The following is a 14,195-nucleotide window of genomic DNA, read 5'->3' as shown; positions in this document are numbered from 1 at the left end:
CATCAACTAAGATCCCTAAAAACTTTGTTGAAGTTATTGAAGTTACTTGTTTGATTTCGGTGTCACTGATTAACACATTGCCCGCCGGGGGTTATGCCCATCTAATGCCCCTCTCTGCCAGCGCTGTAAGCCTATGGAGATGTTTATCTTCTTTGCAGGGCTATAACTTTTTAAATTGTATTGCTATATTGACATTACTATGGCCCATTCAACATCGATTATCTATCGTTCAGGATGTGGGAACGTTATACTTTTTCATTCATACATTGTTGTGTTAATACCTTCTAGAATATAAGTATGTTTTTAATCTTTTCTGCTGTAATTCCAAAAACGCTAGTTATAGGCCCAAACGCATTATATAGATTATCGATTGCCGTTACCCCCCCCCCCCCCCATACACGCTACACCAAAAAACTCAAATGTATATGATCGGTATACATTATGCCTCATCATGCGCGGATTAATTTATAATTCCCCGATCATCAGTAACTGCTTTATGTAGGTTGGGTGGATATATTGATCAGATGGTTTGCAAACAAGGAAATGCACAATCGGGTTGAAAATAACGTTATATTCCTCTTACTGTGGGCCAATGAGACTGGCGGTGAAAGATCCCAATTATACGACGCCGATCGCCTAGGTCCATTTCCGGTTTGTATGGCGCAATAAACGCCGAAATCATATCGATTATTAAGTTTAGAAAGCGATCCATTATGTACATAGTGTCTGTCGGGAGTCCCGTAACAAGATGTGACTGCCGGAAGATTTTCATCGATGCACTGATGGCACATCCTGTTGGCGAGTGTAACTCGCCCGACCATCGACCAGGCGGTGGCATTGAGCCGTCGTTGCAGTCACATCTAAGGTCCAGCTGCAGGACCGGGGGTGGGTATATGAATTATGAATGCCATGGCGAAAAAATTAAATATTGATCTCAAAAACGCTGTACAGCGATCCTGGCGGTCAACGCATGGCGGCCAATAACGCTGGACAGCGTTTTTGGCGCTGGATGTGTTAATAGCTTTGCCTCCTTTTTCTTTTTTTTTTTAAACTCAATTTTTATTTGCATTTTTGGATTACAAGCATACAAACAACATCATCTTTGAATATTATTTTCATATCAGTCGGTCTTCCAGGTACATAATACATAGACATAATGTACAACACCGTTAAACAGACATAAACAATAAAGAAAAGATTTTAATACCCAAAAACAGAAATAAAAAATACCGACTTAAGCAAAGGTTCCACAGACATAAATAATAAATTGAAAAAAACATAAAACAATTGTCATACCCAAATAATAGAAATGGAAATGACTAACTAAAGCAAAAATGTGCGACATGGGTTCAGAGACCCTCCTTGAACCTCTTTCCTCCTTTACCCTTCGCCCTCTTGTGTTGCATTTGTTTCTTCCTCTGTGATGTCGTTTTCGTTCCCCTTATAATCCTCCCACTTTCCCCATCTTTCCCCAAATTTCTCTTCCTGTAGCCTCAGCATGTGTGTTATCCTCTCCATATCCTGTATCTCCTCCACTATTCCTACCCATTGTGCTATTGTCGGTGGATCTTCTTTGTACCACAGTCTCGTTATTGCTTTTCTGGCCGATATCAACATTATCTTTATTAAATACTTGTCCCCCCCTTGTATTCCCTCGTGCGTCAGGTCCCCTAAGTAAAGCACCAGTCCCGTTTGTGGTAACCCGTATCCTAATATTCTGATCATTGCCTCCCCTATCTCCTCCCAATACCCCTTCAGCTTCTGACATCCCCAGAATATGTGTGTGTGATTTGCCCCCTCCGTCCCACACATCCTCCAGCATGTCCTTTGTGTTGGTGCATACTTTCCCTTCAACTCTGGGGTTATAAAGAATCTGATTATGTTTTTCCATCCAAATTCTTTCCATACCCTTGACCCTGTTGTTGAGTGCTGTACCTCGCATATGCTACCCCATTCCTTCTCTGTTATTTCTATCTCTATTTCTCTCTCCCATTTCTCCCTTATATAATCGGTCGTGTGTCCCTCCGTTCTGGCCTTCTTCAGCAGTGCTGTTTTCTCCATCAATTTCCCCCTTATCACCACCTTCAGTGTGTCCCATAGAATGTTCGGGTCGACCTCCCCGTTGTCATTTTCCTCCTTATATCTGGCTATCTCTTCCTTAATCTGACTCACCACCCCCTTGTTATTTAATATTCCCACATTCAGTCTCCAGATGGTGTTCCTCCGTCTCCCCTCCAGATCTACTGTCAGATATATGGCACTGTGATCCGATATGTCCGCTACTCCTATTCTGCTCTCCCGCACCCTGTAACTGTCCCCCGTCGTCATCAAAAAATAGTCTATTCTCGCATATGTCACATGTGGGTGTGAGTAATGTGTGTATTCCCTGTCCAGGGCGTGCATCCCCCTCCAAACATCTGTAATTCCCATTTCCGTCATTTGTATATTCATATACCTGCTGATTTGCGGCCTTCCTTTTCTAGTACTCGTGGTGTCCAAGTCGTGATTCAATACCACATTAAAATCTCCCACGCATATCAATATCCCTTCTAGTTCCATCGCTATCATATCAAAAATGGTCTCATATAAATACCTCTCACTCTCTGGGGGTGCATAAACATTCACTAACGTAACCATTTGACCCTCCATTTTCCCCTTCACCAGAACAAATCTCCCCTCCTTGTCTCTTACTTCTTTGCTCAATTCAAATTTTACTGTGTTCTTGATTAACGTGGCTACTCCTCTCCTCAGGGTCCATTTAAAGGAACTATAGTATGCATTCTCATATCCAAATATTTTCAGTTTCTCATGTTCCTGTGCTATCAAATGTGTCTCCTGCAAAAAAATCACTTGCATCTCACTTTTTCTACATTTCAACATCACTTTGCCCCTCTTTATCGGATTATTCATTCCATTAACGTTTAACGACATCATTTTTATACCTTTAACCTTTGTCATCTTTCTTCTTTGTTCGTCTGTCAGTCCCCCCCATGTCACACATATTTTTACCTCCGGTCGTAGCCTCCGCTCTCTTTACCGAATACATATAATGATTAACATAAATAAAAAACATAAACTCTACATAAAGTGCTCCCAAGGCGTTCGGGGGGTCCCTGTGTCCCCCCCTGTCCCCTGCTGGTGGGTGAGGAGTAACTGCTCTCCTAGTGAGAGGCCTCCTCCTGACGGCATGGGGGTCTGAAACCTTTACCCCCAACCGCTCGTCATAATCGTCCAGCATTCTTGCTGTTTTTAGTGCTGTCGAGCTCCTGGTCAAAAGCGCTCTGTGTGTCCTTCTTTCTGTCCAAAGATCCCCATTTCCTAGGTCTCTCTTAATGTGGTTCACATGTTCCATTGCCCCTCCTTCCTCCCAAACAAGCGTGTGGTGTCCTCTGTGTACCCCTCTGCCTATCTTTTTCTTTCTTTCCCCCCCTCTATTTTCTATGTGGTGCTTATTTATCCCCTTAATTACTTCCATCTGTGTTACTCGCAGCGTGTGCCTATGTATTTGTTTCAATATGCTTTGTGTTTCGTCTAATATTCTGGACATGTCTGTTCGACCCTGTTGTTTCCCACTGTGAGTGTGTGATTCTGCTGTGGTATCCCCCCCAGGCCTTCGCTGGAACGACGGCTCCCTCCACTGGCCAATGTCTTTCATTTCACATGTCCTTGTCTAATTATATTCCCATTTATTTCCTCCATCAGCGTTTGTAATGTGTGTTCATGCATATGTTACGTCTGTTCCTATACCTTGTCTCTACCTGGGAGTGTGTGTTCATGTATATGTTACGTCAGTTTCTATATTTTGTCACTATTTGGGCCGTTTATTCTATCCCTTGTGCGTGTACTCATCCCGTTCGTCTCCTCTCAGGGAACAACACAGAAACATGGTTTACCCCCTCCTGCCCTGCAGAGAACAACACAGAAACATGGTTTACCCCCTCCTGCCCTGCAGAGAACAACACAGAAACATGGTTTACCCCTCCTGCCCTGCAGAGAACAACACAGAAACATGGTTTACCCCTCCTGCCCTGCAGAGAACAACACAGAAACATGGTGTACCCCTCCTGCCCTGCAGAGAACAACACAGAAACATGGTTTACCCCTCCTGCCCTGCAGAGAACAACACAGAAACATGGTTTACCCCCTCCTGCCCTGCAGAGAACAACACAGAAACATGGTTTACCCCTCCTGCCCTGCAGAGAACAACACAGAAACATGGTTTACCCCTCCTGCCCTGCAGAGAACAACACAGAAACATGGTTTACCCCTCCTGCCCTGCAGAGAACAACACAGAAACATGGTTTACCCCTCCTGCCCTGCAGAGAACAACACAGAAACATGGTTTACCCCCTCCTTCCCTGCAGAGAACAACACAGAAACATGGTTTACCCCCTCCTGCCCTGCAGAGAACAACACAGAAACATGGTTTACCCCTCCTGCCCTGCAGAGAACAACACAGAAACATGGTTTACCCCTCCTGCCCTGCAGAGAACAACACAGAAACATGGTTTACCCCTCCTGCCCTGCAGAGAACAACACAGAAACATGGTTTACCCCTCCTGCCCTGCAGAGAACAACACAGAAACATGGTTTACCCCTCCTGCCCTGCAGAGAACAACACAGAAACATGGTTTACCCCTCCTGCCCTGCAGAGAACAACACAGAAACATGGTTTACCCCTCCTGCCCTGCAGAGAACAACACAGAAACATGGTTTACCCCCTCCTGCCCTGCAGAGAACAACACAGAAACATGGTTTACCCCTCCTGCCCTGCAGAGAACAACACAGAAACATGGTTTACCCCCTCCTGCCCTGCAGAGAACAACACAGAAACATGGTTTACCCCTCCTGCCCTGCAGAGAACAACACAGAAAAATTTCATTCCGTTTTCCTTCAGAATTCTCTTCTGTCCCGCGTAAGACCTGCGTGTTATTGCCACCGCTGTCGAGTAATCGTGGTCAAACGACAGCCTCTTCCCCTCGATTTCTATCTTCTTGGTCCACGCGGTTCTAAGTATCAATTCCTTAACCTCGAATCTCAGAAATAATAATCACCGCCCTCGGGGGTCTGTCCGGTTGTGGTCTCGGAGCCAGCCGTGACCTCCCCTCCATGTCCGACATCTTTGTCTCCATCTTTTCTTGTTGTTGAATCGCTCTTGTTAATACCTCGTGTATCTCTGTGCTCCATTCTTCAGTTTGCGCCACTCTTGTCTGTAGCTCGGCTACTCCCCTACCCTGTTCCGCCATCTTATCATCCACCATTTTGAGTTCTTTATTTATTTCGCCTCTGAAATCTTCCTGTTCCTTCCTCAATTCCTCCCGTAATTTCTCAATATCTCTCCTTATCGTGTCCGTGTTCGATTGTATGGTCGCCAATATTCCGGCCTGCATGGCTACGGCCCATTCTGGCATTTCCGTGTCTGTCTCGGCCGGTCTTCCCCCCTCTTCCGCCTGCTTTTCTTCGGCCTCGTTTCGGGGATTCTGTTCCATCAAACTCTCCTCTTCTCGTGAGTCCTCCATTTCTCTTTCTTTCACAATTGTTATTTCCTCCTTACTTCTCGTTTGCATCTTTATTTTTAAACTCTTTTCGGGTCTTTATTTATCTGTTTTTCGCTCCACCGCACGTGTGTTACCCGTCTGCTCTCATACCGGAAATCGCCTCCTTTTTCTTTTATCCACTTTTTCTCCCCATTTTTAAATTTTTTTCTCCCATCCCAATTTCGTGTTTCCGATTCGTCCCTCCCCTGTCTTGAACGTTGCTAGACTATGCCTCCCACTGGTCGGCTGTAGTGAGGATAGAAGCTTTGCATCACGTGTCCCCTCCGGTACATGAGGAGGCAGCCTGTCGCATCTTTTCACCACAACAGCTCGAACTCTCAGTGGCGAGGAGTAATGCGTGGGAGGCTCACGCTGCACCCGATACTTCCTGTTTCCGCCATACCGGCGTCACCCAACCGATCTGTAGGAGTCGCTGTCCACAACGTCCAATCCCCACCCACCGGCTTTCCCACCCTCTAACACTGCCAATTGTGTTAGTATGACGGCCGGCCGGTAGCAACGCCGAGAGCTGGGCTCGATACCAGCATCTCCTGCGTTAGTGGCAAGCACCTTGCCCACTGCGCCACTCAGCCGCAATCTTTGCCTCCTTTTTCGAATAACTTTTACCTCTATTACAAAATACAATAAAATTAGATTTTTCTACATTTAACGATAGCTTATTAGTCTGGAACCAATCTGAGACACAAGATAAACCATCCTTGGCTTCCCTAATTCATACTGCAAAATTCTCATGTGACATTATAATGTTGGTGTCATCAGCAAACAAGATCGAGAATACTCTAGGTCCTAGGAGATACCCAAGCAAAATCATTTATATAAATCAAAAATAAAAGGGGGCTATGTATAGAGCCCTGAGGAACCCCACAGACTAGCTTTGCCCCATCAGAGTCATTGCTATTAATGGAAACAAACTGTTCCCTATTATAAAGATAGTCACTGAGCCATTTAATCACGTCGCCAGCCAAACCTCTGAAGCTTTGATATAAGTGTTTTATGGTCCACAGTATCAAACGCTTTGGATAAATCCAGAAATATACCAATTGAAAATAGCTTATTGTCTAGTCACGTGCATCTGTGATTCTATCAATAAACTATAAGAGAGCGTCTCGGACTGGTGGGGGCCCCTGATTCGAGGTCTCGGTGAGTCGGAGTGTTAAAGAGGCATGATGCTCTGGTTCGCTGGGGCGCCGGATTCGGGGTCCTCACGGGGTGGGGACCTTGGTTGTCGATAATGGAGATGATGGGTGCTCAGGTAATCTCGCTTTATGGTACATAATATATATAGGTATATATATATATATTCTTTTTCATTTATATATTTAATTTATACATGACTTTTATTTTTCATTATTCTGATTTAACTGATGGTCTTGTCATTGTCATTATTATTATTATTATTATTATTATTATTATTATTATTATTATTATTATTATTATTATTATTATTATTATTATTATTATTACTGTTATTGTCCTGTGATGTCTTGTTTATTAGTATTGTTACTGTATTGTGTTGTCTTGTTTCGTGTTGAAAAGGGAAAAGAAAGAAAAAATGTGATCAAAAAAAATAAACTAAGAGAGCATGGACTTGAAAACTAAAAGAAATGTGAACTATGCCTTAACGTCAAACAGCGGTGCATTACCTTCTATCTCCACCAGGGGCTCCTGAGTGAAGTCCTGGAAGAACTTGTGGAAGAACTGACTGCATGCTGCCAACACTGCCTTGTGTGCTCTGAACTGGTGCCCTGCACGGGGAGAAGAGGAGAGGAGAGGAGAGGAGAAGAGGAGAGGAGGGGAGGAGGAGAGAAGAGGAGAAGAGGAGAAGAGGAGGAGAGGAGAAGGAGAAGGAGAAGAGGAGGAGAGGAGGAGGAGAGGAGAAGAGAGGAGATGAGAGGAGGAGAGGAGAAGAGGAGGAGATGAGGAGAAGAAGAGGAGGAGGAGAGGAGAGATCATCAAGAGATCAACTTGGTCAGATTTTAAACCAAACTCAAAGAAGCGCTTTTTCGGGCACTCAATGTGATCACTGCCTAAAATCTGAATGTAACCAAAGTAACCACTGCGAAAACAGGGCGCGCCTCCTTTCAAATGTTGGAGCACATTGGCCACTGGACCGGGGGTTGGGTGGGTGAGTGATGGGCTCGAGGCGGGATCTCCGTACCGTCCACGATTAAAGTGATGTCTGTGAATTGGTCCAGTTGCCGCTGTTCGTTCAGCTTGTCCAGCATGACTTTGTAGTGAGCTGGGAACTCGTTGCCACACTCCACCTCCGCTTCAGCCGCCATGGTTTACCCCTCCTGCCCTGCAGAGAACAACACAGAAACATGGTTTACCCCTCCTGCCCTGCAGAGAACAACACAGAAACATGGTTTACCCCTCCTGCCCTGCAGAGAACAACACAGAAACATGGTTTACCCCCTCCTGCCCTGCAGAGAACAACACAGAAACATGGTTTACCCCCTCCTGCCCTGCAGAGAACAACACAGAAACATGGTTTACCCCCTCCTGCCCTGCAGAGAACAACACAGAAACATGGTTTACCCCTCCTGCCCTGCAGAGAACAACACAGAAACATGGTTTACCCCCTCCTGCCCTGCAGAGAACAACACAGAAACATGGTTTACCCCCTCCTGCCCTGCAGAGAACAACACAGAAACATGGTTTACCCCCTCCTGCCCTGCAGAGAACAACACAGAAACATGGTTTACCCCTCCTGCCCTGCAGAGAACAACACAGAAACATGGTTTACCCCTCCTGCCCTGCAGAGAACAACACAGAAACATGGTGTACCCCTCCTGCCCTGCAGAGAACAACACAGAAACATGGTTTACCCCTCCTGCCCTGCAGAGAACAACACAGAAACATGGTTTACCCCCTCCTGCCCTGCAGAGAACAACACAGAAACATGGTTTACCCCTCCTGCCCTGCAGAGAACAACACAGAAACATGGTTTACCCCTCCTGCCCTGCAGAGAACAACACAGAAACATGGTTTACCCCTCCTGCCCTGCAGAGAACAACACAGAAACATGGTTTACCCCTCCTGCCCTGCAGAGAACAACACAGAAACATGGTTTACCCCCTCCTTCCCTGCAGAGAACAACACAGAAACATGGTTTACCCCCTCCTGCCCTGCAGAGAACAACACAGAAACATGGTTTACCCCTCCTGCCCTGCAGAGAACAACACAGAAACATGGTTTACCCCTCCTGCCCTGCAGAGAACAACACAGAAACATGGTTTACCCCTCCTGCCCTGCAGAGAACAACACAGAAACATGGTTTACCCCTCCTGCCCTGCAGAGAACAACACAGAAACATGGTTTACCCCTCCTGCCCTGCAGAGAACAACACAGAAACATGGTTTACCCCTCCTGCCCTGCAGAGAACAACACAGAAACATGGTTTACCCCCTCCTGCCCTGCAGAGAACAACACAGAAACATGGTTTACCCCTCCTGCCCTGCAGAGAACAACACAGAAACATGGTTTACCCCCTCCTGCCCTGCAGAGAACAACACAGAAACATGGTTTACCCCTCCTGCCCTGCAGAGAACAACACAGAAACATGGTTTACCCCCTCCTGCCCTGCAGAGAACAACACAGAAACATGGTTTACCCCCTCCTGCCCTGCAGAGAACAACACAGAAACATGGTTTACCCCCTCCTGCCCTGCAGAGAACAACACAGAAACATGGTTTACCCCCTCCTGCCCTGCAGAGAACAACACAGAAACATGGTTTACCCCCTCCTGCCCTGCAGAGAACAACACAGAAACATGGTTTACCCCCTCCTGCCCTGCAGAGAACAACACAGAAACATGGTTTACCCCCTCCTGCCCTGCAGAGAACAACACAGAAACATGGTTTACCCCTCCTGCCCTGCAGAGAACAACACAGAAACAAGCAACTCTCAAATATAGGTCCACTCAAATGTAGGGCTGGCGATAAAAAAAAAGAACACAAAAAAAAAATACACAAATCATACAGCTAAATCTAGAGTTTACCAGAGATGTGTTGTCTAAAACCAACCATCTACACAGTATGGTCTTAAACCAAACATCTCTACAGTATGGTCTTAAACCAAACATCTACAGTATGGTCTAAAACCAAACATCTACAATATGGTCTAAAATCAAACACCTACAGTATGGTCTAAAACCAAACATCTACAGTATGGTCTAAAACCAAACGTTGTCCTCACTGCACTCTGATCCCACACAGATTCATTATCTATTTTGTTTTTCCTGCATCAAATTATCTAGATCTATATGTGTAGACTTGAATCCATAGCGCAACTATGAACAATAACTTCATTAATATCACTTTATGATAACACCTTGTGAATGTCGTCAAAAAGGGCTGGGCGATATGACGATATTATATAAATATCGGGTACAGTTCATTAACGATACACTTTTTCAACGTATCGTGGATATCGTGATGTTTTGCCCAAGAGGATTGTGTCGCGTCAATCTGTCCACACGTTACTCGTTCATATCTCAGCCCGTGCTGAGATATGCCCATTCCGCGGTCTGTTAATAAAGTTTTCAATCAGACAGATGTATGGAAAGGCTTTTATTATAACATTTGTTGTAGTAAAATCATTATGCCTCATTTAGTCATCCTGTGGAGCACTGGTCTCCTACTCGACGGCCGCGGGGAGCTAACGTTAGTAGCTTTGTTGATGTTCAGCACACAGGACATTCAGGAAGTCAAAAACTAATAGCGCTTGCCGATTGGTGCTAAGAACAGCAGGGCGGGGGCAAGCGGTGTGACGTAATTGGCAGACTCGACTGTCAATCAAAATGATTATGTTTCCGTCAGAATGAATGAATGAAAACTTTATTAAAAGGTTGCAGAATGGGTACAACAGTACAGGAGGATGAAAACCAGAAAAAGACTTTCGGCTTTTTTACATAAGGGTCCTCCATTTTCAATTCATCAAAACATTTAGAGACATACATATATACAGTAGTTTCATAAAAATGCTATTGATTGATTGATTGATTGATTGATTGAAAACTTTATTAACATATTGCAGAATGGGTACAGTACAGCTCAATACATACAATTGTTAAGGGGATGCAGACCAGAGAAAGACTTTAGTCTTGTTTACATCAGGGTCCCCCATTTTCAATTCATCATATTTCATATCTAAATCATATAATATCTCATTGCTAAATATATGCAATATATAATCTAATAATCTAAATCTAATATATAATATAAAAATGCTAAATGCATGGGTATTTTATTTTGTCTTTAATGTTAGCTTGCAAACTCAAATACTGTCTTGGTAAGCCTCATAATGAATTGTTTGGGGGAAAAAAGAAAAACATCGTGATGTGTATCGTGTATCGCCGAAAGGTCAGAAAATATCGTGATATCATATTTAGGCCATATCGCCCAGCCCTACGTCAAACCGTTATAAATGATGCATTTATATAACCGCTTTTATCCAAACTAAAGCGATTTACAATTTGTTCCTCACATTCACCCATTCACTCACACACCGACGGCGGAGGCAGCCATGCAAGGTGCCGACCAGCTCATCGGGAGCAATTAGGGATCTTGCTCAAGGACACATCAACACGTTGCCCGGGAGGAGCAGGAATCGAACCGGGAACCTCTGTATTACCAGACGACTGCTCTACCTCCCGAGCCACTCATTCATTCATTCTCAAAGGAGAACCTCTACTCCTTTCTTAGTGAGTGTAGGAAGCTTCATAAAGACCTCTCACACATGAACACACCACAGGTCACTTTAATCACATGAGAAGAGGTCACTTTAAAGGAAAGGAAAAAGGTCACTTTAAAAAGGAAAAAAACAAAACATGTTTTGTATAGTATAGTTGGATAGCATAGTGACATAGGGCAGAACTGTATATTGTATAGAAAGTGTACATAGGACGCATTGCCTTTTGTATTTTATCTTTATTTTTATCATGTCTATTTTCTTTTATTTCTATTCTATTATTATTATTATTTGCAATTATCATCATTTATTTTTTTGCACAATCGAAGTGGGCATGGCAACCTTCATTTCACTATATGTCTTGTGTATGTATGTGATGAATAAACCTCTTGAGTCTTGAATCATGTCCTACTCTGAGGTAGGAAGCTTCATAAAGACCTCTTATGTCCTACTCTGAGGTAGGAAGCTTCATAAAGACCTCTTATGTCCTACTCTGAGGTAGGAAGCTTCATAAAGACCTCTCATATCCTACTCTGAGGTAGGAAGCTTCATAAAGACCTCTTATGTCCTACTCTGAGGTAGGAAGCTTCATAAAGACCTCTCATATCCTACTCTGAGGTAGGAAGCTTCATAAAGACCTCTCATATCCTACTCTGAGGTAGGAAGCTTCATAAAGACCTCTCATATCCTACTCTGAGGTAGGAAGCTTCATAAAGACCTCTCATGTCCTACTCTGAGGTAGGATACTCTGCACCTACTCCCGAACTGAACTCTGCATGTGCAGATTGATAAACCTAGATCTCTGGACAATCCAGAGAGACTCCGTGGGCAATCTGCACATGCATAGTTCGGGAGTAGGTGCGGAAAAGTGACTATAGCTCGGCAGAGAAAGTGCCGAGTCGCCGACCGATCGATTTGGGATTGGTCTCTCTGTGTTCAGGAGACTCAGGCGTATAAAAGTCTATTGGATCATGTCTCCAGCACCCCCACAGCCGTAGCTACAACCACTTAATGTGAGGGTTCTCATCCACATTCATTCATTTTCTCCCCCCTGCTATCTCTCTCCCATGATTTCAGAATACCGGAAGCGTTGCCGTGGTCTATACCAAGCAGGTCTCTTTTGCCTAGAGGTTGCTGTTTGACTGCATTACAGATTCTACCTTTAGATGACTAATCGACTAAAAACGGTGCAGTCCTACTAAAATGCATTATGGCTAATAAACAGGAAGTCCATGTTCCTTATGGTGAAAATATGGATAATAATAAGCGATGGAAAAGCAGACGTAGCAGTCATCTCTCTATATGTGCCATATTGTGAAGTAATGCATATAAATAACTAATATGCAATGTAAAATAAAGATAAGATATTCCTTTATTGATCCCCTTGGGGAATCAAACAGCTATATCTGAATACTAACTATTAAAGTGATATGATGATGATGATGAAGCAGCCATGATGGGTACTGAATAGCAAATCTGGGTGAATGAATGAAAACTTTATTTAACAGATTGTAGAATGGGTACAATACAGTACAGCTCAATACACACAATTGTTAAGGGGATGCAGACCAGAGAAATACTTTCGTCTTGTTTATATCAGGGTCCCCCATTTTCAATTCATATTTGTGTCAAGTAGTACTGGCAAAGGAGAGAAGAAGAGCAAGTACAACTGGTGACGATTCGGATAACTAGCTGGTGGAAGAAAAAAGCAAAACAAAGAGCACTCTACTAGTGGATGAGCTTGTAACTTGCTGCACGGTTGCAGAAAGAGATGGACAGGGTTGCAGAGTTTGGATGGTTGTAGTGAACAGTGCTGTTGTTGAGGCGAGTATATCATGCTCAAAATTAGAGGGTTACTCAGATATTAGACGGTTGCAATTCGAACTGTGTGATAATATAGGGTATATTAACTTACTAGCTATAATATAGCATGTACAGTATATGCCTGTCTCTATGGCAAAATCTGAGAGGGTGACTGACGTTGGATTCAGCCAATCATGTGCGCCCCCCTTAAAAAAAGCTAGCTAATGCTAATAGCTAACTAGCTGTGTTATTAGCACAGCCAAAGCCCAAATCCCGTAGCAAAACGAACACATTCACGTTAAATACTAGACATAGAAAACTCCCCAACTAACCCCGTCTATTATAAGTCTACATTATCAGTTGGGACTCTGTTAACATGTTCCAGTCCAGAGCCGTTAGCAGCTAGCGGGCCTGTGTTAGCACGCTCGCCATTTTCGAGTTGAGACAATCGCCATTACGTCATCAAATCGCGCATTAAAATACACATTTCCCTCACACGTTTCCTCATTATAACCTCCGTGGGTCGAAGTGTGACCCGTAAACAGTCGGTAAACATACCTATTGTCCGGTGGCGCAGCTTTATAGAGTTGTTTTGCGATAACTTTCCTCGCGCCGCATGCAGCGTTGCTGTTCTCTCGGACAAGGGCGGTCGTTCAGCGCGGAGACTCAGATTCCCAGCAGCCCTTGCGAACTAGAAGGACGCCGTGGAGCGTTGCCTGGTGACAGCTGTCAGTGATGCTTGATGTTTGGTGTTGCTGTTTTTTTTTTTTACCCCTCTACTCTGATTGATAGAAAATTTTATTAACAGATTGCAGAATGGGTACAATACAGTACGGCTCAATACACACAATTGTTAAGGGGATGCAGACATAGAGAAAGACTTTCGTCTTGTTTACATCAGGGTCCCCCATTTTCAATTCATCATAACATGACATACATGACATACAGATAGACAGTACTGTTACATCTATACATTTATGACATACCAGATTTACAAATACAGTACTGTTTGTGATACAAAAAGAGTCTAAAAAAGAGAGTATATACATTTGATGAAGAAACTGTACATTGGAGGAGGTTGGGTAGGGGGGGGGGGTGGGTAGGTGGGGGGGGGACTGTACATTGGAGGAGGTTGGGTAGGTG

At 44.1% G+C, this 14,195-nt stretch overlaps 1 protein-coding gene across 1 annotated transcript in view; it reads right to left on the bottom strand.

Moving 5' to 3' along the window:
• The window catches only part of znf131 (zinc finger protein 131), a gene marked incomplete at its 3' end in the record, with an annotated part of 68,713 nt that extends 55,012 nt beyond the window's left edge, over positions 1-13,701 (bottom strand). Inside the window, exons 1-3 of the mRNA XM_084323173.1 lie at positions 13,611-13,701; positions 7,717-7,857; positions 7,202-7,303 (exon numbers count right to left, since the gene is read on the bottom strand). Coding sequence (XP_084179299.1) covers positions 7,202-7,303; positions 7,717-7,840 — 226 coding nt within the window. The 5' untranslated portion in view covers positions 7,841-7,857; positions 13,611-13,701. The remainder of the gene's footprint in view (positions 1-7,201; positions 7,304-7,716; positions 7,858-13,610) is intronic.
• Between the last annotated feature and the right edge of the window lie 494 nt (positions 13,702-14,195).

Source organism: Notolepis coatsorum, assembly GCF_963971535.1.
Source record: "Notolepis coatsorum genome assembly, chromosome: 10".
Taxonomy (NCBI): domain Eukaryota; kingdom Metazoa; phylum Chordata; class Actinopteri; order Aulopiformes; family Paralepididae; genus Notolepis; species Notolepis coatsorum.
The sequence above is the reverse complement of the archived record's forward strand: the minus strand, read 5'-3'. Positions and strand labels throughout refer to the sequence as shown.